General features: G+C 35.3%; 3 protein-coding genes across 4 annotated transcripts; all 3 read right to left on the minus strand.

Annotated features, from left to right (window-relative positions):
- Positions 1-320: 320 nt before the first annotated feature.
- On the minus strand, positions 321-4,332 carry LOC113865427 (cellulose synthase-like protein D3). Its single transcript, XM_027499956.1, has 3 exons — positions 3,461-4,332; positions 2,154-2,961; positions 321-2,066 (listed from the first exon to the last, which is right to left on the minus strand). Exons 1-3 carry the CDS (start codon positions 4,330-4,332, stop codon positions 321-323), a joined length of 3,426 nt encoding a protein of 1,141 aa, XP_027355757.1.
- A 2,744-nt stretch (positions 4,333-7,076) lies between these two features.
- Positions 7,077-15,024, minus strand: LOC113865548 (probable arabinosyltransferase ARAD1). Of its 2 annotated transcripts, XM_027500189.1 has the most exons (10): positions 14,985-15,024; positions 14,414-14,883; positions 14,161-14,334; positions 13,894-14,051; positions 13,677-13,824; positions 13,229-13,344; positions 13,008-13,146; positions 9,427-9,537; positions 9,160-9,228; positions 8,204-8,364 (listed from the first exon to the last, which is right to left on the minus strand). In XM_027500189.1, exons 1-10 carry the CDS (start codon positions 15,013-15,015, stop codon positions 8,245-8,247), a joined length of 1,536 nt encoding a protein of 511 aa, XP_027355990.1. In that variant the 5' UTR covers positions 15,016-15,024; the 3' UTR covers positions 8,204-8,244. The 2 variants fall into 2 exon arrangements, with proteins under 2 accessions (XP_027355989.1, XP_027355990.1); XM_027500188.1 differs by having other exon boundaries at positions 7,077-9,228.
- A 1,012-nt stretch (positions 15,025-16,036) lies between these two features.
- LOC113865948 (TOM1-like protein 1) lies at positions 16,037-18,327 on the minus strand. The gene is made up of 3 exons (XM_027500776.1): positions 17,809-18,327; positions 16,856-17,101; positions 16,037-16,459 (listed from the first exon to the last, which is right to left on the minus strand). The coding sequence occupies exons 1-3, from the start codon at positions 18,325-18,327 to the stop codon at positions 16,037-16,039; spliced, it is 1,188 nt and encodes a 395-aa protein (XP_027356577.1).
- Positions 18,328-22,153: the final 3,826 nt, after the last annotated feature.

The following is a 22,153-nucleotide window of genomic DNA, read 5'->3' on the forward strand; positions in this document are numbered from 1 at the left end:
TAGAAAGGGAGATAACAGGGTAATGAAACCTGAGGAAAGTGAATATTTTAAAACACTTAAATTTTATTTGCTCATTCCATAGATAAAGAATACAGCAACAGAGTTAGTGAGCCGTTTAATGAAAAGCCTTGGACAGAGTAATCTCCATTCACTATCAAACATTTCCGATTCCTGGAATTTAACTTCCTAGACACAACTCATAAGCATAACAAACAGTAATTTAAATCCATTCACTATTATCATTGAGTATTTGATCCGAGAGTGAAAAAGAATTTAAACAAAGGGAGAAAAAAGTGTCATATGACAAAAAAAATGAAGTATCATGGGAACTGAAATGAACCACCAATTTGGTTGGTACCAGCAGGGGGATTGATAGCCACCCAAAGGAGTGATATTGTGATTGCTATGAGGCCTGACCATACAAAAACAATGGTAGGTGTTCTCCCTCTTCTTCCCATTAAACCCTTTGCAAAAGGGTAGAGATGTGTCAATACCCAAAAACTGAAAAAAACACCACCTATTAAACGACTCCACTGTGGTATGACACTATATATGGTCCTGCTAACACCAACTGCTATTGCTATTAAGTTAACCATCATAATTGTGATTGGTGGTATCATAAGTGATGTCCACTTGACAATATAGAGATCAGCAAACTCATCATCCACATCATCTCCAACAGATTTTGATGTCAATGTGAAGGAGATTTCAATGCCTGCAATGACTTTGAGCAAACCCTGAAGCACAGCAGCTAAGTGGGCACTAGTCCCTCCAATCAACCAAAACTGCTCATTTCTCCACCATTCTTCCAGCTCAATGCCAGACCACTTGATCTCAAGCACAGCAAGCATGCACAAGGTAACAGTGATGGTCAAGAGATAAGCAAGAAAAGTAACATTGAGAGTTTGGACAATGAATTGGCCAGAGAAGAGGGAAAGTGCTGGAAGGAAGCAGTAGACAATAAGGAATATGGAAGTGAATGGATAAATTCCAACATTAAGATATGCAATTCTCTGAAGAAATTTCATTCTTGGGCTAGCTAGAAATGCATTGTTTCTTGAAAAAAATATTTCAACTGAGCCAGTAGCCCATCTAAGGACTTGATGAAGCCGATCAGTGAGATTGATGGGAGCAGTTCCACGAAATGCATCACGCTTTGTAACACAGTACACTGATTTCCATCCTCTATTGTGCATCCTATAGCCAGTGACCACATCCTCAGTAACTGATCCATAGATCCATCCAACACGCTGTCCCCACTCAGTCTTGTCTTCGTACCAACAGGAGATCACACTGATGGCCTCAGCCACAGTTGATGCATCAAGAAGCTCGCGCTGTATCGTGAGAGCCCCGGGAGGGCGTCCATTTTTCACTGCAGGGTGATCAGCAAGAGGCCTGCCTTGGAACTCTGCCACAGGGATCGAGTCTATGAGGAAAGTTGAGTTTCCAAATTTTTTAGGGAACATTGATAGGTTCATTTCTTCTTCATCAGAGTCACTCATCCTTAGTGCCCGGTTCTCTTCAGAGAAGTTAGTATTAGCACTCTTCTTGCCACTACCAAAGCAACAACCTGAGTGGTGTTCTTTAGAGCGTGGAGGATCAAAACCATAAAGAGCAACCCTTCTGAAAAGACAACCAGTTCCTACATACACTGGCCCTTGAAGTCCATCAAGGGCTCTCATGTTTACATCAAAGAAGACTGTGTTATGATTAGCATATCTATCAGAGGGATCAATCCCCTCAAACCTCTGAGGGAACTGGACATAGCAAATGCGGTCACCACCACGATCCATCATAAAGCACATACCTTCCCTCATTGCCTTGGAGTTGTAGATGTAGTGATCACAATCAAGATTTAGTATAAAAGGGCCATTGGACATGATGGCTGAGGCTCTAACCAAGGCATTCATGGCCCCGGCTTTCTTGTTGTGATCATAGCCTGGACGTTTCTCTCTAGAAACATAAACAAGAAGTGGAAGACGGATATCGACATCAGTCAGGTCAATGAGCTTTGTATCATCAGCATTTCCAATAAGAGGTTCATCACTGGGAGGTTTCAACATCATCTGCATCATTCAACACTTCAAGTATGAATCATTTCATTCTCATCTCTCCAAGAATAAACTTGACACTTACAAGGAGCTAATCAGTACCTGAATTAGACCAGCGTGGTCACCTTTAGAATGCTCAGATGAAGGATTCAACCAAGTCCCTGGCCAATGAGTTCCATCAGCCATCCATGTTGCTTTTGAAATCTTTACAGGTTCTACAGGTTCATCTTCTCTATTTTGTCTCTCAAGTTTCATGGCCTTGATTTCCTCTCTAGCGTGAAAGGCATCGGATCGGCGACGGATAGAGTCAGGTAGACCATTGATCCTAACCTTGAACTCATCATACTCACGCTTCACCCTTCTACGGTCCTTGACAAAATCTGGCTTCACTTTGTTTTTGTAGGGATCTCTCTTTAAGTTGAAATATGATTCAGGGTTCCTAGGCTCTATAGCATGTTTTCTGCAGAATGGAACCCATACATTGGCAAAGCTGGCAGCTTCAGCCATTGCCTCAAATGTTAGAAGTGCACCTCCATCATCAGAGACATAGCAAGAAAGTTTCTCAACTGGGTAATCTGCAGCCAAGATAGACAAGATAGTGTTTGCAGTGACAAGAGGAGGTTCTTTCTCAGGATCAGCAGTAGAGACAAAGACATCTATGGCTGGTAGATCAGACTTTCCAGTAGGATTGTTAGGACTTGGTGTTTCAAATTTTTCCTTCAGAACATTGAGATCTGTGGAACGATTTACTGGGCATAACTTGGGTAGTTGATCCAAAAGCCAAGAAAAAGCAAACCATATCTCACAAACCACAGACATGCCCCATAGCCAGATTGCATCAGCATTTTTGTGCTTCACCCGCCATGCCAAGAAGAGTACCAGGACAACCATACGAATGCAAATGATAAGACTGAAAAATCAGATGCAACAGAAAGAAAAGCAATAGTCAGCAGACAGATGATTGGTTTAACGATCATTAGCACTCTTAAGTTTGGGAGTGATATGGTATGGACAGCCACGTTTAAGATTGATAAAAAGAGAAGAAAATACTTCCTTTCACCAATTTTCTCCAGCCCTCCTATAAGATTCATCCATTTATCAGAAATCATCATCTAAATGCATCTTTTAATGTAATTTTTCCACATGGTACATACACACATATATATATATATAGCACGCTTCTATCAATGCCAAATCATCATTGTAAAATTGATGAGAAAATGGTGAGGGCAAAATCTCAATCATGACTACATACATGACAATGATTTCAAAATGCTGGTCATTCGGAACAAAGCATAGTTTTAATTAGTAGAAAAACTTCAAAAAACAAAACATGCAGTCATGGTTATTATTATTGACAATTTTTTTTTATTTTATTTATAAAATAGCAAAGACCAAAGTCATTGTACCGATATGGGCTGAGAACAGCAGCAGGTATCTTTAGTTTCCGTGTGAGTGGCCTCCAAGGTCTGTTCATCAACTCACTTGGCTCAACAACATCACCCTCTTTTCCATTTCCAAAGTTCCCTTCCTTTGGCCATATGGCATTGCCATAGCCATAGGTACCCTTTGTTTCAAAAAGCCACCGATTGTGATCAAAATCTCCAGTCTGGCTTCTCATCAGTGCTGACTTTGTTGACTTCATCAAGGACAATCTCCTCTCCATTTTAGACACCCCGTTTGGTGGAGGAAGTGGAAGTGGAAGTGGCCTTCCATTATCCACAGCAACTTCATCAAGTTCAGTGTTCTTATATGGCTCTTTGCATCCCGGGCACATTCCATCTCCTGTTTTCACAGCATCTATATAGCAGTCTCTACATATCTTAAAATCACATTCACAAGGAAGAATATCCACACCCCGTTCATCACTCATCACCTTGCAATCACAACCAGGAATTGCACATGAAGACCCTTTTGCACCGGCCATCTGTGGATGGTTTGCTTCAGATTCTATCACCTTATCCATTAGATGGGCTCGAGTAACACTGTTGAATCCTCCTGTGAAAAGTGAACTTGACACATATTGCTCCTCAACTTTTTGTGAGATCGATGGATCCATAGGTTGGTTATCAGGGGTTGGTGGCAAATGCACTGTATAATTCATGAAGTCATTACTCCCTAACTCACTATCAAGATCATCTCTGGAGTAACTGATGTAGCGACCTGAGGAAGTTCTTCTTCCAAATGTTACAGTTGGAGGCAAAGGAGGCTTCTGGCCTTCAGGTGCATCAGAACTTGCTGACTGAGATAACCGGCTTGGTTTGAATGGTTTCGATGTCATGCTTGAGGACCAAGATTAATTCTAATATCCTGCCATATTCAGAAATTTAGCAAATCAGATCTTCATAAGCATTGTAATAAATAGAACAAAGTTGAAACTTGAAAGGTGAATCTTAAATTCTTAATCAATAACTCGAGTAGTATGATAAAAGAAAGAAATATATAAGTGAATCACACCTAACGCCATCCTAGTATTAAAGAAGCATCCATCATTCAAGTCACAATAAAGTCCAAGCATTTGAAATTTTGTGAAAAATTCTCTACCTTTCAAAATCAAAATATAACTAGTGATTAATCCACACCTTTCTGACAGATGCACTGAGCAAAGCACTGGATCTCAGCAGTAGGACTCAGATTCTGATGAAAAAGTTCAATCCTTCATTTAGAACTCTTGGTCTCCGAGGAGAAGAAAAAAGTGGATAAAAACAAAAACAGAAAAATAAGTGAAACAGTGTTGTGCCTAACCGTTAAAGACAGTCACATCAAGTCAGCCTGAGTTGTAAGAACCCTTTGACTTCCCTGCATTGCTTAAAGCACAAATCATCAAAAACCACAAACAAATCCAATAATAAAAATCTAATATTATAAAATCTTGCACAATTCCCATTTTTCATCTTTCTCGCCTTTATTCTCGGAAATCAATCAGCCCGTTATATATGCAAGAAAGCCATCACAATCACATAAAGATTATACCTTTACTATAAAAAAAAAGCACCCCATGAATGCATATATCAGAAAAAGGGATCACTCAGACAGTGCCCACAAGATGAAAAAGGTTGCATAGCTGTTACTTTTAAAACTAAATGCCACTCAGTTTGAGATCTATGATCTTATAAGTCACGACAACAAAGTGTTTGACACTACAGAGCTTAAGACATGCTCTCCAATTGTATACACACAGTGTGACAGACAGCGAGGTAGTTAGTCGTGACCAAAACTACAAGCACTACGGATCCATGATTGAAGCCGATCATGTCATATTCTTATTACTAAATCTTACTAAAATATATATATGATCTTACTCGTTTCGTTTTCATATTTTATTTATTATATACGTTTTTTTGGTCACTTGAAAAATATAAAATAATATATGAAGGTTCTTGGATATGAAAGAGTAGTGGGCTTGATGATGGGCATTGCTTGGATGCTATCCTTAATCATTCTTTCTCTGTTAATGACAATATTTTCAATTATGCATTTTATTATGTTAGAAATTAGAAATGAAATATTACTCAATCAGACAAATCTGCTTTATAACATAAAATTTTCATATAATCTCTGTTATTATATTATTATACAAAGTATTGTTATCCTTCATTATTTATACACTAGTAACATAATAATAATAATTAATACTGTTAAAATCAAATTCAACTTCTACTGAAGAATTTGACCAAAATATAAACAAGTGTTTCTATTTCGGTTTAGGAAAATAGGGTACATGGTGACACGTTAAACCATTATCGGCTGGCATGATGCTGTAACATGTACGCGCCGTATCTCCTTCTCTGGGTTTTTTCATTCTTGCAATGTAATGTTATTCATATTTTTCAATTCATATTCATAATTTCTTTATGATTATTTTTCAATTCAATCATTAATTTTTTTTTTTCAAATCGTATTCATGATTAATTCAACGTGCCTCTTTTATTGTATGTTTCTTTTTTATTATTAATTTATAGAAACTTCAAAGTTCAAACTTTCTCTATTCCCTAGTAAGATGTTTTGATTCCGAAACTAGCCTCACATCACAACATAACCAAACTTCTATAAAAGATGTGCGTTGTCACATCACGCAGTTTTCTTATTACATTACATATGATTACAACGCGCTTCATCTTTTTATTAAATGTTATTATATACTTCACATTACACAACTTTAACTTCAAAAATAAAAGCATAACTAGAAACGTTAGTTTAAGTTTAAGAGAAGACGAAACACGCTACTTTGTGCTTAAACATTGAAGATAAAATACGATTTATAATATTTGATAAATCACTTTTTACTAACTTCTTAATTTAGCATCTGCCATTCAAAATCTATAAGCAAAAGCGTAATTTAAATACAGTGCTATTTTGCCAATTACAAATAATGTGTGCAGGATAAATTATAGTCTATTTTCATGAGAGGAAATTAGGAGGGGGGAGCCAAAAATAAAAGAAACTTTGATACTATATCCATGATTTATCTTTAGTAGATTGTATTTTGTGAAAAATTCTCCTATATCTAAAATTTAATAATCATCACATCTACCAGTCTTTAAATATACGTGTGAGGGTAAAACAGAAATAACATATTATCATATGATTAAACTTTTTTTTTCTTCTTAACTCTCATTCGCTCCTCATATATATGTAAGATCCATTTGTCTGAATTTTAGGCAAAATCAATTTTTAAATTATTAAATATGATTGAGAGGTGTGCTTAAATTAATCTTAAATAAATTTATGTTAAAATTATTTTTTATAAAAAGATGGTAACATTTACTTTTTAACGTTAAAATAAATAAGAGAACAATATAAAAGTTGTAAACAATTATATTGTTAACAGTATATTAAATATGTATAATAGATAATGAAGATAGTATTTTATCTTAAAAATATATAAATATTTGTAATTTTTAAGATATTAACCGTTTAATTAAGAAAAATATAAAACAACATTTTAAGTTTATAATCACAGTAAGAAAAACCGGTGCATTAGTAAAACTTTTTGTTTTGCATGTATGCTCTCTTTACTGGCCGCTAATTTTCTGCTGTTCCTGTTGTCCATTGCTCTCCCATTGGCTCCACTTTATGACTTCATTGTTACAATAATGATTTTAAATCCTGTTTAAAACATCTTCCAATACCAAGAATTATACACCCACACACACACACACACACTGTGTCAAGCATTAAATACAATTAATTTTTTCATTTCATTTTCGTTATTAACTTATTAGGAGAATTAGTAGAAAAATATTGTAAGATGTATCATTTCTCTGTAGTTTACACTTCTCTGTTTCCACTCCAATCTTATCTTACCTTTTTCAGTGGTCTGAAATCTCGCCGATTTTGATGGTGTTGATTTACTGTATTTCTTTTTGGTCAAGGATGGTGTTATTTTATTTCTAATCAAGACCTCACCCGTTTCCATCAATTCAGCTGTTTGTGGACCACGTTGAGGGGTAGATTGCGACATGAAATAGGAAACAAAATCAAGAGTGAGCTATGAGGCAGCGTTACATTCCCTGGCCATACTACAAAATTCTTACAAGATTTCAATTTTTAAACCATTTTCTGCTCTCAAAAAGTGAAAACAGTCACGGGGGCAAGCTGACTTTAACTTGAAACAAGGACGAACTTTATTATTTTTTTACTTTTCAGTGCAATTGATTTGGGCCTAACAGAAATTCACCATTAAAACCATGGGAGCAACGTTTACAAAAAAGCCCAGGAGAAACATTCAGGCTGAAATAATCACAGTACTATTTGCAGCATGCTTAGTGTAAGTCTCCGAATATAAAAACTTCACAATCACCTTTAAAAACCTAAAATTCATATTAACAATAGTTATTTATGATTAATCTTATTTTCATTTATTTTACTTCACCATATGACAATACAATAAATTAGAAGTGAGCGATTGGGCCTTCATCCAAGTGAAATCTGGTTTTCCATCATTTTTTATCTTATACAGTAATTCGTCTACAAGCGCAATTATGATCTTTGATTGCCATTATCTCTCATCCAAAGCTTATCATATTACAGACTCGCATTTAATTCTTTTTCCAGTCAAGTACTACCACCTAAGTTATACACCAAACTAACGCACCAAAGAATACAAAATTTGCAGACAAATACAAGGAAAAATATTTGAGAAAAATCATAGATATTACATTGTATTAAAGAAAACAAAACATTCGGGAGATTACGCAGTACTAGTGATGTTGCCAGGTCTGCATTCACAAGTGCACCGATTTCTAGATCCTTCCACAACACGTTGAGATCTTCTGGTGTGAAGCTTGATGTTCACCACCTTGCCAGCAATCTGTAGCATCATAATATAGAGAAAACCATAGTTAAAAGGAGATGCCTGCTATCATTCGTTCGAAAAACAGACTCCATAATACGCCCAAAAAACAGTCAAGGAAACATCACAAAACAATATAAGATACCTACCCAAAAACCATCTTTAAATAGTTAAGCATCGTCAGAAGAATCATAAAAATCAAAAGCCATATGATAGAATTGAAATGTAAATTTATAAGATTCCCCAACAGATATTTCTGGTGATTTCTAACACAAATTAAATCTAAGCCCAGGTTACTAACAGTATGATACTTCATCCTTTTATACCTTGAAACACAAATCTTCTTGTCATAGGGCTAGTTGTGTAGCACAAATTCACAATCGCACCTAATAACATCTAGAAAATGAAATGCCCTTGTTACAGCCATTAACCAAAGCTAAAGCTTCAGTAGAATACCAGAAAGCCAAAACTTATTCTAAAGTAACCAGCTCATGAAACTGAAACACTGCAGTCAGACCAGTCAATACTAAACCTTGATATATTCTGATAGCCACCTCTCTCGTAATGCTCTTTTCACTTCATCATATGGCCTCCAGAAATAAACTTACCACACAATATATGAACTAAATATATATCAACGGTGCATTGAATTAAAAATGATTAACAGCATTCCATTACCCAAAACTAAACAATACTACAATGGAAGAAAACATGCAATGGTAAGCTGAGGATCAAACCTGAGCATAGTTCATATCTGAACAAAATGTCTAGAAAGAATATTAGGAACAGAAACTTTAATAACAGCAGACTAACCATTTTCCAAACCAAGTCTTCAGGACCCAGTGGTTGAGCAGGACTAGAATACAGGAAATGCCTTGAGTGCTGAAAAGAAAAAAAAAAAAAGTATTAAACACCAAAGAGGCAAGCAAGAGAATGTACAATATATCAATATATAAAACTGAAACAAATTTAAGTTAATTATTTACAAACATTTGCACATGACAGAAAATATTATTGCAAGATTGACAACAAAAATACCCGCGGGGGGGGGGAGAGAGCAAAGTAAAATTCTTCACAAACCTTGGCAAGATTTTGCTGCATTTCTTTGATATGAGCAGGTCTAATGCCTTTTAAATATTTTAGAAGCCAATCTGGCTTTACAGCATCATTAGAAGAAATGAACACTGCTATCTGCATAAATGGCCAAAAAGAAATTAGCAACTTTACTGAAAAATCAAAATTAACAAATCATAAAGCTCTGACAATTCAGATAAACATATAGACCATATAGCAGATTTGACAATGAAGTTTTTGGTCACCTGATGCATTCTATCTTAGGACAATTTTTAAGGCTTTGGTAATAAAAAGGAGGCCAAAATTCCCTAACAATGTGCAGTCTATACTATGGTAGTCAAAATCGCGAGTTAACATGTAAAATATTTTACGATCTGCCGCAGGTCCAACGATTCTGATTCTGGGCTGGAACTCGTTTTGGTGGGATCTCTGGGATCGCACGATCTTCCTCGTGAAATCGTGGAATCTACGATCCTAGGCGAGTTGTTTCTACCCTATTTTTAGGGTTTTTTTTTCACTCCTCTCTCCGATTTCTTGCCTCTTTGCAACCTGCGAAGTGCACTTCTCTTCTTCCTCAACACAGCGAATCTGTTCATTCCAAAATCGCCTCTTTCTCCACCATTTTTGGACGCGACCAGGACTTTGCAACTTCGTTCCTCTGTTCTGCTATCTCTATAGCTTTCGCTCTGATGATTATGTCTGCTCTGGCGACCTTGTCTGTGTCAGCGATTCTGCTTTGCACCGACGACCTTGTCATAGCGTGGTGGCCATCACAGCTCCAACGTAGCCTAATTCACAGTGTGGCTGGAGTAAAAGTTATTTAGGGTTTAGGGTTTTCTAAGGGTAAAAATAAGACTTCTCATCATTTAAAAATAATTTGGCTTTCCTTTTTTACCCTTAAAGTGGCTCTGTTTTAAGTTTCTTTAAAGATAAAATAGTCTTTAGGGTTTAGGATTTATGAAGCAGATTTTAGGGTTTTTTAAGGACAAGACTTCTCATCATTTAAAAATAATTTGACTTTCCCTTTTTACCCTTAATGTGGCTCTGTTTTAAGTTTCTTTAAGGATAAAATAGTCTTTTATCAGAATACAATACTTAATCTATCTTTTCCCTCTCTGTTTCTGTTCTTAATATCTCTGTTTTGAGGTGGGGTGGCTCACTTCTCTCATTTGTCCTCTGGCCTTTATATTTATACTATTTTACATGTATTTATACAATTTTGTAGGATCTTCCGATTCGTGTTACGATCCTACGAGTTACGATTTTTCATCTCCTCTCCGATCCTACTTAGAATCTCGATTTTAACTACTTTGGTCTATACTATTCTTTGGTTCACTTCATTGAAATAGAATGAATGTACCTTTGTCTCCCAGCACTTAAAACTTGGGGATAGAATTGTGATTTAATTTCTTTTAGGTTTTAAGCTTGTGGAGTTGTGGGCCTATGCTATCTCAAGGGTATTGTCACCTCCAATACAGAGTTGGAGAAACTGGATAGCCCTGCTAATTTTTTGGGTTCCATCTTTTTGCTCTTTTCTAAATGCTTCTGAGGATACAATTACCTTGGCCTCTGTTAGGTTATGAATTTATTGATCTTAGAAAGAATTTGGATTACAAAGAATCCCCAGAGCTAATAGCTCCTGAACAGAGAATGCAATTCTCCCCAAAACAACCAACCAAGAAAGAACATGCCTCAATTGAGAAACTAATCTCTGTTTATAGTATCAATTACCAATATTAACAACTCGTTCTCTCTCATCACCTTGCACTCTAGTTCCCTCTCATCCTCCTCATACTCATCTCCCACGATGGGCGCCAAATCTTCATCTTCCTCTCTCTCCTCCCAACAACTGACGCTCCAACATCTCATGAGGAAGATGTCTCAGCCCCTGTTACGACTTCCACCATTGTTCCTTGCTGTCCTTAATTGTGCATTGTCACCATATTGGAATAAGAACCTAAGGTCGGACCTTGAACCCATGGCTACTTGAGTTTCCCCCTGCGGGCACAGACTCTTGCTGAACGGAGAAGACAAAACCCCTTCTTGAACTGCCAATACCCAACATTCCCCCACCGGAACTCTTATTTCATGACAGGGAAATCTCACTTCCCTTCGTGATGTAGGCCTCAATTCCCCTTGCCAAATGCATCGCATGCAGCCTAGATGACAGGTCTGGGGTTTGTATTCTCAACCTGATCGCTTCTTTCAACCCTCCTACAAAATACCCGAGGTCCGGAAACTCAAGCAAGTTTGGAACCTGAGAAGCAAGAGCTTCAAAAGCTTCAATTGACCCTTCCACAGAATCTTCTTGCTTCAGCAACTTCAATTCCTCAAAAGGATTATCCAAATGATCACCTCCATATCTAACCATCAAAGTTTGTCTCAAATTACCCCAGGTTGGTTCCTCCTCACGCCACAAATTGAACCAATGAATCTTGGTTCCCTCCATGCAAATTTTAGCCAATTTCACTTTCAAGGCCTCACTTGTCCCATGCACAACAAAATAAGTCTCTGCTCTACAAATCCATCCAACAGGATCAACGCCATTGAAGGCAGAGAGTTCCTCCTTCTTGACAGAATAACAAAACTGAACATCAAGGTTTCCTCTCCCTATGCTCTCATCATTTATGTCTCCAATCTTCTCTATGTGTGACTCCATATGCGGCTAGTCTTTTGGCATCATAGCAAGGCTCATCTTCTGTATCTACTTCAACAATTCTTGCAGTGTGACATTCATCTCCTTTATTAGGTCTGACAGCATCTTTTGCAAAGCTTCAATGTTCTGAACCCTATACTCAAGAACCTCTACTCTCTCGTTCATCCTCGTTGACATGGGGTAGGATCCAGTAGGTTGGACCAATTTGTAGGGTTCAGAGATGAAATCAATTCAAAGATTGAAGAAAAATGATGATTTTATTGATCTCTTAGAAAGAATTTGGATTGCAAAGAATCCCTAGAGCGAATAGCTCCTGAACAAAGAATGCAATTCTCCCCAAAAAATCAACCAAGAAAGAACATGCTTCAATTAGAAACTACTCTATTTATAGTATCAGTTAGCAATATTAACAACTAACTAACAACTGACTACCCTTCTTCCTACATAAACCTTCCACACTTAAGGTCTCATTGATATCAATCATCTGCTCCTGTGCCCTGGTTCTAACAGCCTCATTGTATTACTCATCAATAAAAAAATAAATAAATCCTATTCTATACAAATCTGCTCCATATTCAGAAGATGAGTCATTAAAACAAACAAAGTCAGGGGTCCAAGATGGTATTCATATCTGGATATATTGTATCTCCCCCCTCACCCAGGCACTCAAAAGAATCTTCTAGCATGTTAGTCAACATTAATTGTCTGAAATAGTAGTAGGTAAAAAGTCAATAGAGATTACACATATATACCCCTGTAAACATATTCTGAAACAGATGATCATACAGCAACGGGCCCACACTCTCCACATCAAAATAAATACCATCCAAAACTAGCAAGTTATCTTCACCATTATTTTATTGCAAGTATACCATTAACTCTTTCTAATGTTCTTAATTTAATTACTTATGAGATATAAATGCATACACACCTTCCGGTAATCAAGTATTCCTTCAAAAGGAAGCTCCAGCTCATCGCTTATTATAACTGGAATGCATCCACTAACAACAGCATCAAATAATCTAGCAGAGGATGGAGTGTCACCTGCTGGGCTTAAGCAAAACAGAGACCTGATAATGTGCAAGGCAAGCAAGCAATTACAACAAAATAAGTAACCAGAGAACATTTATTCAAGTGCTGAACTTGTATTACTTGCGCATCCCTCTTTGAGCTGCTTCTTTTCCCCCCTCCCCAGCTGTTCCCTCCTCTATAATCACACTATCAGCCCCACTTAACTCAGCTACAAGTTTAGAACGTATCTTTCCTCCCTGAAATAGGAACAGCAAAAAAAAAAGCAACTAAACTCAGAATATAACATACACACAGCAGACAAAAAATTGACAGAAAACCACATACTCAACAAGTAGGGCAAAACACAACCAAAAAGTAAACACACATTAGCCGGTCATGATTCTATCCGAAATGACAAAAGGCCTTCCTTATATAGTTGATGAGATCAAGGACACATCCTAATATTACATGATACAAAATTGCAAAAACTAAAAAGACATTCTCCAGCATTTACAATAATTGCAACTCCAGCATGAGATGAAACAGAAAAGTGTCAATCAATTAATGAGCAATCACACGATTTGCTTACCGCATTTCTTTTCAGCCGGCCACGAAAGAAAAGCAGTGTGCTTCTCTTCTGATTCGTTTCAGATAAACATCTAGCATCGCATAAATCAACATTGGGAACATAAGGAAGAATCAGGTCTTTCTCTAAGAAAACCTGTCCTGGCTTGTACCTGAAAGATGAAAGATATCACTGGATGGCCATTTTCAACAAATAATGATTGCTCAAGAAAGAAAAAAACCAGTTTCCAGTGGAATCCATATCTGGCAACAGCCATATAGCATTCTTCATGTATCTGCGAACAGACTTAAAAGACCATGGATGATGCACGGGAAGAATGTGATCTCTTCCACCAGAGCGCTTCCAGGCAGGTTGATCAGTGACCCACTTCAAAGCTTCCTACACCCACAACACCTAACATATTATAATTATCTACAGTAGAGCAACGATCGAACTAAAAGTAGGAAACAGAGAAAAGCAACCGAAAATGTTAGAAGAGCACTCACACCCTATAAAGGGCCTTGCATTGTTGTTTTTCCATGAGGAAGAAACTGATAGTGGTGAAGAAGGGTATGTAGAACAAATCAGCCTCCTCCTGTCGATGAACCCTAACCACGCTCTTCAAAAGCCTTTCGGATTCGGGAGCAATGAGATCCGCCCAGAGCCAGTAATCAATGGAGTGCTGCATTCACAAATCACAACCAACAAAGATCAGCAAACGAAGGGAGAATAAGCGGCGAGAAAGTGAAGGAAAAGGAAACCTGTTCTATGAGTCGGTGAACGGGGCTGCCATTAGAGGTTAGATTGGAGGTGTCCCCGTAGGTCTTCTTGAAGAGCCAAAGCAAATCGTAGGTGAATTTGGGGGGCATGGTGTAGACGTAAACCCTAAGAGGAAGGCTCAGAGGGTAATAAGGATCCGAATACAATCGATCCATCTCGGAGTAATGAACGGCGTTGTCGAGCTTCGTGATCTCTCTTTCGTCGAGAGAATCGCGAGCTGTGTCGTCTACGACGGAGGGTGCGGTGCGAGTGAGAAAGTGATCCAGGGACGTGACGAAAGAGGTTTCTGCGGTGGGAACTTGGAAATGGGTGAGAGAAGTAGAGGGAGTGCGGAGAGGAGAGAGAGAGAAGATGAAGAAGAGGAGCGAGAAAGCGAGAAGTGAGAGAGCTAAGAGCACGATTCGCCATTTGGATCGCTGAATGTACTTTCCTGCCATTGCTTCATGCAACGCTGCAAGATCATTCAAATGAACTAACTGGTAATGGTATTCCCAAGAGGTTGGTATTTTTAGCTTTTCTGATTTCTTAAAAACAAGTTTATTCCACGCTCACAAAAATTCCAACCATTAAACCAATATCTCATGCCAACTCTATCATAATAATGCAAACAAATCATTCACTTTATCGTTTAACGTTCGTAAACAGTTAAATCACACGGCCTTTAGTTCTTATAATGCATTATGTAATTGATTATATTCATTCTTTTAAGTAAAAATTATTGTGCGAATTTTTTAAAAATGTATATTTTATCAATTAATTACATTATAGGTTATTTATATTAGGAATTAATTAGACTGATAAAATAAATATATATTCATAAAGATTTTTTTTTTGTCAAATAATTTCATAAGGAGTTGGACAAGCGCTTCACATTTTTAATTTTTAAAGTCAGAAAATGGATTGGGCCGGTGTCATGGTTGCCCACAGGCCTGAAAACTGAATGGCTTAACTCCCCGCGCTTTAGACAAATAAATAAATAAATAGAAGTAACGACTAAACTATGAAGTTTTAAATATATTTTTATCTCACATTTTAATAAATTTTTTATTGTTATTTTTTTAAGTTTTATAAATATTTATTTTTAATCTATATTTCTGATTTGATTTATTAAAATAATGTTAAGAATCAGTTTTTTTGTTGAATTTAGAGAGATTAAAAATAAATATATAATTATTAAAATATAAGTACTAAAAATATATTTAAGCCAAAATAAAAAAGATACAAGGCGGTGAATTCTACTTCGAAAAATTTTCTCTTTGCATCATCAATGAGAATAGCAAATATGTAATATAAAAGAAAGCACCTCAAGCAGACATGAATATTACTGACATTCTTTATTATTAGTTTGCGAGGGTTTTAAGAAGAAAGGGAAAGGAAAATAAAATTTTTATTTTTAATGCATATTCTTTAAATTAATAATTAAAAGAAAAAAAACCATATTACTTTGTCAAGAAATTAAATACATATATTCAAAGTTCAAACATAAGTTGCACGGAATATGCCAAAAAAGATAAGAGAGCGTAACAATGGAACGTGGAATATTCTGAACATAGTATAGAAACGACAATAGCAGAGCATAATTAAGGTTGTGTTGTATTGGGAACTTAGAAGGAGATGAGATCATAATCTTTTGATGTTTGTTGTTTCTTTGGATCTTGAAAAGGATCCCCACCCTTTTTACCAAAAATCATCTCATCAAGATCATCCATCATTTCATCATGGCTCCCTCCATGAACTCTAACTCTTGAACTAGCTGGTCTTCTAATCAAGGCATCCTCTGTTGGAAAATGGGGTGACTCATCAGGCTCAATAGAAACAGGTATCATAGCCGGTTTAGGTTCAAATGCACTCTTCTTCTTATTCTTCTCCTTTAACTCTTCATATTTGGAGAGAATCTTCTGAATCTCATCATTCACATTCAAGGCCTCAAAAAGCACTGCTTCATTATCTCCAGCAGTGTCAATTATTCTGTGGACACTAGACTGGGACGCACGGCACTGTTGCACTAGTGTGATTGTCAATTCATCCTGCAATAAAAGGAATAAGGTGTGCTTAGATTAATGTCAAATTTACTTATTTTACGTTATAACCCCCTAATTTTAGTGTAATTTCAAACATTCACAAACTCATGCATATTTTGCAAGGTGCATAAGTTTTAAACTATATAGCCTCTCTTTACATATATACTAAAAACCCAACCATATACACACCAAAAATAAGCTCATGGTCTGGTGAATATAAAGCAAAGGTTGACATGCTATATCTATATATGTTATTGACGTGACTAAAATGTAATTGTATCCATAAATAAAATATTTTAGTTCAAAATTCATTATGCCAAATTCAAATTGAAACATCTGAAAAGGGACATTTTTATGCTACTAGTAGTAAAATATTAACACAACAAAAACAAAGTAAAATACCTTCGAAACATCTTGTTGCATTGAAGAAGATAACACAGTACAGAGAAGCTCAATGCTATTTCTTGCAACGTCAAAAACTTGCTTTGTTCGTTCAGGTGTAAGCCTTTGCATCAGAATACCATGCTGAATAAGATGTGCTAGAGTCACCTCAGCCTCTGGAGCCGAAGCAGAACAAGGGGGAGTAAAAATAGGAGCCAAGCTTTCATTGTCACGAACAGGGAAACGAATACCCCTTGATTTCAAACTCTGGAGCAGAAAGAAAAATGTTGGATATAAAATGATTAATGAGTTTTCATTGCCATCTTATTAATTATTGGCGAAAACTACCAAACAAATATGGACTTCATAGCTCATACTATTTGAATATTTCTATATCCAGAAGTTGAAACATTAAATATACTTTATTAAATATTTTAAATTATCATAAAAAATACTACCTCTATTTTTTAAAAGTATTGTTTACAATTGTGATACAAAAATTAAAAAAATTATTTAATTAGCTTATTTTTGTTAAAAATGTTATAGAATTTTTTATTATACATTTTAAAATTTATTTATACAATGAATGAATAGACAGAAGATAAAAAAAACGAATTTCGAAATAATAATTATAGTAAGAATAAAATTAAAAAAAGTAGTTTTACCTTTAAATTGTAAAAAGACTAGTATTTTGTGAAAAAAAAAATTAGTTAAAGAGACTATTTTTAAGAGTATGCTACAAAAATGTTTTTTTAAGATAATTAACAACTGTTTTTTAAAAGTGTTTTGTTAAAAATATAATAAATACAATTTTTTTCTGTGATTTTCAATGCAGTTGAACACAATTTTTAATAAAAACTTTACACTTTTAATTTCCAAACAAATATTTTAAAGATATTATCTAACAAAGATCTTTTAATAAAGCTTTTAATTAACTTTTTAAGTTTAAGGTGACAAGCATGGATAAGTTGTACCTTGTAAGTTTCTGCATAAACAGGCAAATAGCGAAGCTGAGTGGTTGACTCTCCCCATGCCTCAATCATCATCAAAGCCTTGTTCCGGTTATTGACAAAAGTATGAGGATCATCAATAAGCTTGACCATCTCATCAAGCACTCTCTCAGTTGCCACCTCCAAGAAAGCCTTGTCACAATTCTTAACCAATGCTTCGAGCAAAACCAAAGCCAGAAGCTGACCTCTAGGACTCTTGGTGACAACCCTTTTCTTTATTGCACGTACCAATTCAGCAGCACTAAGTTTATCAGCATTGATCAAGTCACATAGATGAAGAATGATAGCCCAATCAGGCTCATCAAGTGCCTCAGAGGTAGCATCACCAACTAGTTTATCAACCTGCCTTGAATCATGGAAAAACTCCTTCACCTTGAAGCTCATAGAACTCATGCCAGCACTCATCTTCCTACCCACCTCAGCCCCACCAATTTTGAGAAGCTCTCCTAAAGCATTCACTCTTTCCTTCAAATTTTCACTCATCTTTCCTTTCAGTTTCACCCCAAGTGTCGCCTCAAAATCTGCCAAGGCACAACTATAGTTTGTTTTATATATATATATATATATATATATTTCGGATTGCTAAAATGATAATAGTTTGAATTTTTTTTTTTAAAAAGAAGGGAAACACAGAATGGAAAATGATTCCAAAAAGAAGAGAAGCTCACCTTCTACTAGTTTTTTGGTGAAGACAAATAGGACGTGCAATGGCGAGTAAAATAGTGTTTGATGTTCCTCGGAGTCTCAGTCTCCTCCAAAGTCCAAATGTAACAAAGTCTCGAGACCTATCTGTGTAAGATATGATTTTTTTATTACATGATTCATTATGTCACATCATTTTTTCTCTCCTTGTTATATATTTTACTGTACAAAAAAATTATTATAGTCACAATTTCTTCATTTTTTATGATATCATATCAAGGTCTTTCTCTTCTTAGTTTGAATTACTCATACGCCACGTTACATAAGTCACAAAAGATAAAACAAACTTCAATCGTCTTTTATTATTATTATTATTATTATTATTTTCTTGAGCGAAAACTTCAATCTTTTTGTTGGGTTATGGTACTGCTAACATTTGAGCCTGGGCCTAATTGTATACATATACAACCTTAGAGGAAATTGAGCACTCTAGGCCACAATTTCTTAAGAAAGAAGAGGTGTCCACAATAGTTGCCGCAACACAACTGCTTGCGCACTTGAAACTAGCTATAAACGTCGTACATAGCATCTCAATGACATTCGTAAGGTAATATTAATATAACATAAGGAAATTTCATGTTTAAGTATGTTTACTCATTCCTTACTTTACATAAAGAATCTACCTTGAAAAACGTTTGAGTGTTTTCTTGCAGGGGTCCCACCAGTCAGTTCGAATTCTCTCATCGCCCATGAGAATATTTCTATCAAATTATACTAACATCCATATATGAAACAATAATACTAACTGTTGCAATTCTAGTAATGTAAATACCAAAAACAACTTAAACATCAGGATTAAAATCTCTCAAACATTTAATTCTTTAAGTCATTCTCAACGAGAGTAATTTTGAAGTAGGTTCTTTTGAGCAATATTGCAATTAGACAAAAGAAAGTCAAATGAAATTCATAAAACATGATTTAATTCAAATTTAATGAGTTGAGATTGAACTTCGTCAATTTTCCTCTTCTATATTCTAACGATTCACTGGTACATAACAGTACAAATCACAGATCTTATTGCTACACACAATTTTCACCTGTATTAATTCCTTAAGTATAGAGTTCTAAGATAAATCTATTATATACCCATCCCTCCAAAATACAATAAACTATCCAGTATTAAGCTTAAGTGTTTAAGGTAATTAACACATTGATATCTCTTTTTAGACTATCAACATATCAAGTAAACTTATTTAAATCTAAATCCAAGAAATACCTCTCGATTATAACTTAGATTTTAACATCAAGAATATATTGATCAAATAGATTCAAGCATTAAGAGCAGAATAATACAACCAGGATCTCCAATATTGAATATTATATATATATATATATATATATATATATATATAGGTGAATTAGTAAAAAAAATCAACAAAAGTTAATGATTACATTCAATCTTAAGAAGAAGATTAGTTGTTCATTACAGTCGTTACAAGTATTTACCAAATTAATTGATCAATACAAGATGAATGAGAAAGACACTGAGTGTTCTCACTTTTCTTCTTTGAGTGCTTCATGGTTCTCCCTCCAAAAAGTGTTAGAGTACTAAGTTCAGTTGCAGCAAGTCGCTTTAAATATGCTTCAGAGTAAGTAGATTCTCACTTAGGCACCAATTCTCGCTCAAGCAAGAAGACTTCATCTTGAAGAAAGCTATCATGCTCGGGCAAGCTATGCCTCACTCAAGCAAAAATATGGCGGCAATGAATCTCTGCTCTGTCAAACACTCTCACTCAAGCAAAAGATACCTCGCTCAAGTGAGGCATGATGACAAAATTCCTCTTCTCTAGCTAAGTCTTTCGCTCAAGCAAGAGATACCTCGCTTAAGTGGGGTGTGGCAGCTACAATTCTGATGAGAATTAAAGAAGGCCCATTGAAGACAAGAGCTTAAAGACATTGGAAAGACTTCAATGACCAATGAAAAGGGTAAGGGCAAAAAGAATAAATGAAGACTTAGAAAAGATGGTTGCTTTCCTATTTGAAAGAAAGCTTAATTTAGAGTTAGAAGAGCCCAAGATAGTCAATTACATATGCTTAGAGAACTTGAACTCCAATGAGTTTCATTAGAATTTAATTACTATGTTTAGTTTATTTATTTTAATATTAGTCATTACTTATTTTGAGTTTTTAGTTAGAGTAAAATTTTGTTATTTTATTTAGTTTACTTGGATTTGGTCATGTTGCTACAACAAGCCCGTTATAGTTGTGTTTGTGTTGGTTTATAAGCGTTAGACATATATATGCTCTTATATACACATTTTTAATTAGTTTTGAATACAATTTGAGATTGAACACTTTTGTGAGAGCACGTGACTCTAGGTTCTTGAGTGAGACAGTTTTCTTTGATCTTATCAATAGTCGAAGACACTTGTGGTGATCGTTTCTTAGCTTATCAATCTTGCGATTGTGGTATCATTCTCCATCTCTATTAAGTTTCCACATTTATTAATTTTCTTCTTGTTTCAATTCCTATTTGTGCTCTAATAATTTTATGTTTATTGTGTGAAATTCAATTCAAGATCGTTTAATTCGGTAATACGGATTGTGATTGTCATCGAATTCTCTTCTTCTGATTGAGTCACTCACTCAAGCGAGAATAACCTAGCTTAAGTGAGAAACCAGGATTCCCTATCAGCTTTTGTATTTCTTCACTTCCTACCATGTTCCTTTTCAATTCAATTCACCTACTAAACAAGATTTTTCAGATCAAATCTCATTAAATCATATTCAACTCTTAAAAACATGTATGTGGCTATAATTACTTACAATCAAGAGAATTTGGGCTTAGATACATACAATCAAGTGTAATAATTGCTATATCTATGAGAATTTTCACTTAATATCATCACCTATTAGTGGCGTTGTAGTGGAAATTTTTTTCAAAAATGGAAAAATTTTAATATTAGTAATTTAATAATTGATAATTTTTTAGTTTTCTTAATTTCTTAATTTTGCAAATTTGTCATTTTATTCAGTTACCATCTTATTTTTAATGAAAAAAGTAGTCTTTTTTTTTCCTCATTACACTTTTGGTTCCCCAACTACTGTGTTTGTTCGATTCCAATCCTCTCACAAGTTTAGTCCTCTTATTTTTTTAATCTAGCAAATTAAATTTCTTGACTCTTTTGGTTCTTCTTCATCATCACTCCGTAGTTGGACTTTTTAATTGCCGAGAAAGCTTCACCATTGTCACCACTACTCCTCCTCTTTTGTTACCTCCCCAACCTCCCTCCTCTACTCCTTCTCCATTGGCTCACACCTTTTCTTCATATTTGTCTCCATTTTCTTCTACTTCACTTCCTCCTGCCCTTCCTTCTCCTTTTTCTCAAAGATGCAAATTTCAAGCATAGATTAGAGCATTCTCTTTGTTTTGAGGAAGGAATACATATGCTTGTATAAGATTATAATGAAAATTTAACTTGTTTTGAGCGAGAAAAAAAATATTAATGAAAATTAACTTGTTTTGAGCCTTGTTCACATTGATGCCTCCATGTCATATTTCATCACTCCGATTATCCTCTTTGCTTGTGGATGACAACTTAATAGAAAGATGCAATTTGCTAAAATAAAAAATTACAGACTAAAATTGCATAATTAAAAATTGAGA

Source organism: Abrus precatorius, unplaced genomic scaffold (assembly GCF_003935025.1).
Source record: "Abrus precatorius isolate BTA unplaced genomic scaffold, Abrus_2018 Scaffold4, whole genome shotgun sequence".
NCBI lineage: Eukaryota > Viridiplantae > Streptophyta > Magnoliopsida > Fabales > Fabaceae > Abrus > Abrus precatorius.

What these genes read in the sequence shown, in the direction of transcription:
- LOC113865427 (XM_027499956.1), bottom strand. Translation starts at nt 4,332, where the DNA reads ATGACATCGAAACCATTCAAACCAAGCCGGTTATCTCAGTCAGCAAGT. An exon ending in GCTGTTCTCAGCCCATATCG is followed by an intron (nt 2,962 to 3,460) that starts GTACAATGACTT and finishes CTGATTTTTCAG; the next exon opens with TCTTATCATTTGCATTCGTA. An exon ending in ACCACGCTGGTCTAATTCAG is followed by an intron (nt 2,067 to 2,153) that starts GTACTGATTAGC and finishes TGAATGATGCAG; the next exon opens with ATGATGTTGAAACCTCCCAG.
- LOC113865548 (XM_027500188.1), bottom strand. Translation starts at nt 15,015, where the DNA reads ATGAGATATTGGTTTAATGGTTGGAATTTTT. An exon ending in TTCACCGACTCATAGAACAG is followed by an intron (nt 14,335 to 14,413) that starts GTTTCCTTTTCC and finishes TTGTGAATGCAG; the next exon opens with CACTCCATTGATTACTGGCT. An exon ending in TGCAGCAAAATCTTGCCAAG is followed by an intron (nt 9,229 to 9,426) that starts GTTTGTGAAGAA and finishes TTTTCTTTTCAG; the next exon opens with CACTCAAGGCATTTCCTGTA.
- LOC113865948 (XM_027500776.1), bottom strand. Translation starts at nt 18,327, where the DNA reads ATGAGTGAAAATTTGAAGGAAAGAGTGAATGCTTTAGGAGAGCTTCTC. An exon ending in TTTATGCAGAAACTTACAAG is followed by an intron (nt 17,102 to 17,808) that starts GTACAACTTATC and finishes TTTCTGCTCCAG; the next exon opens with AGTTTGAAATCAAGGGGTAT. An exon ending in TGCAACAAGATGTTTCGAAG is followed by an intron (nt 16,460 to 16,855) that starts GTATTTTACTTT and finishes CTTTTATTGCAG; the next exon opens with GATGAATTGACAATCACACT.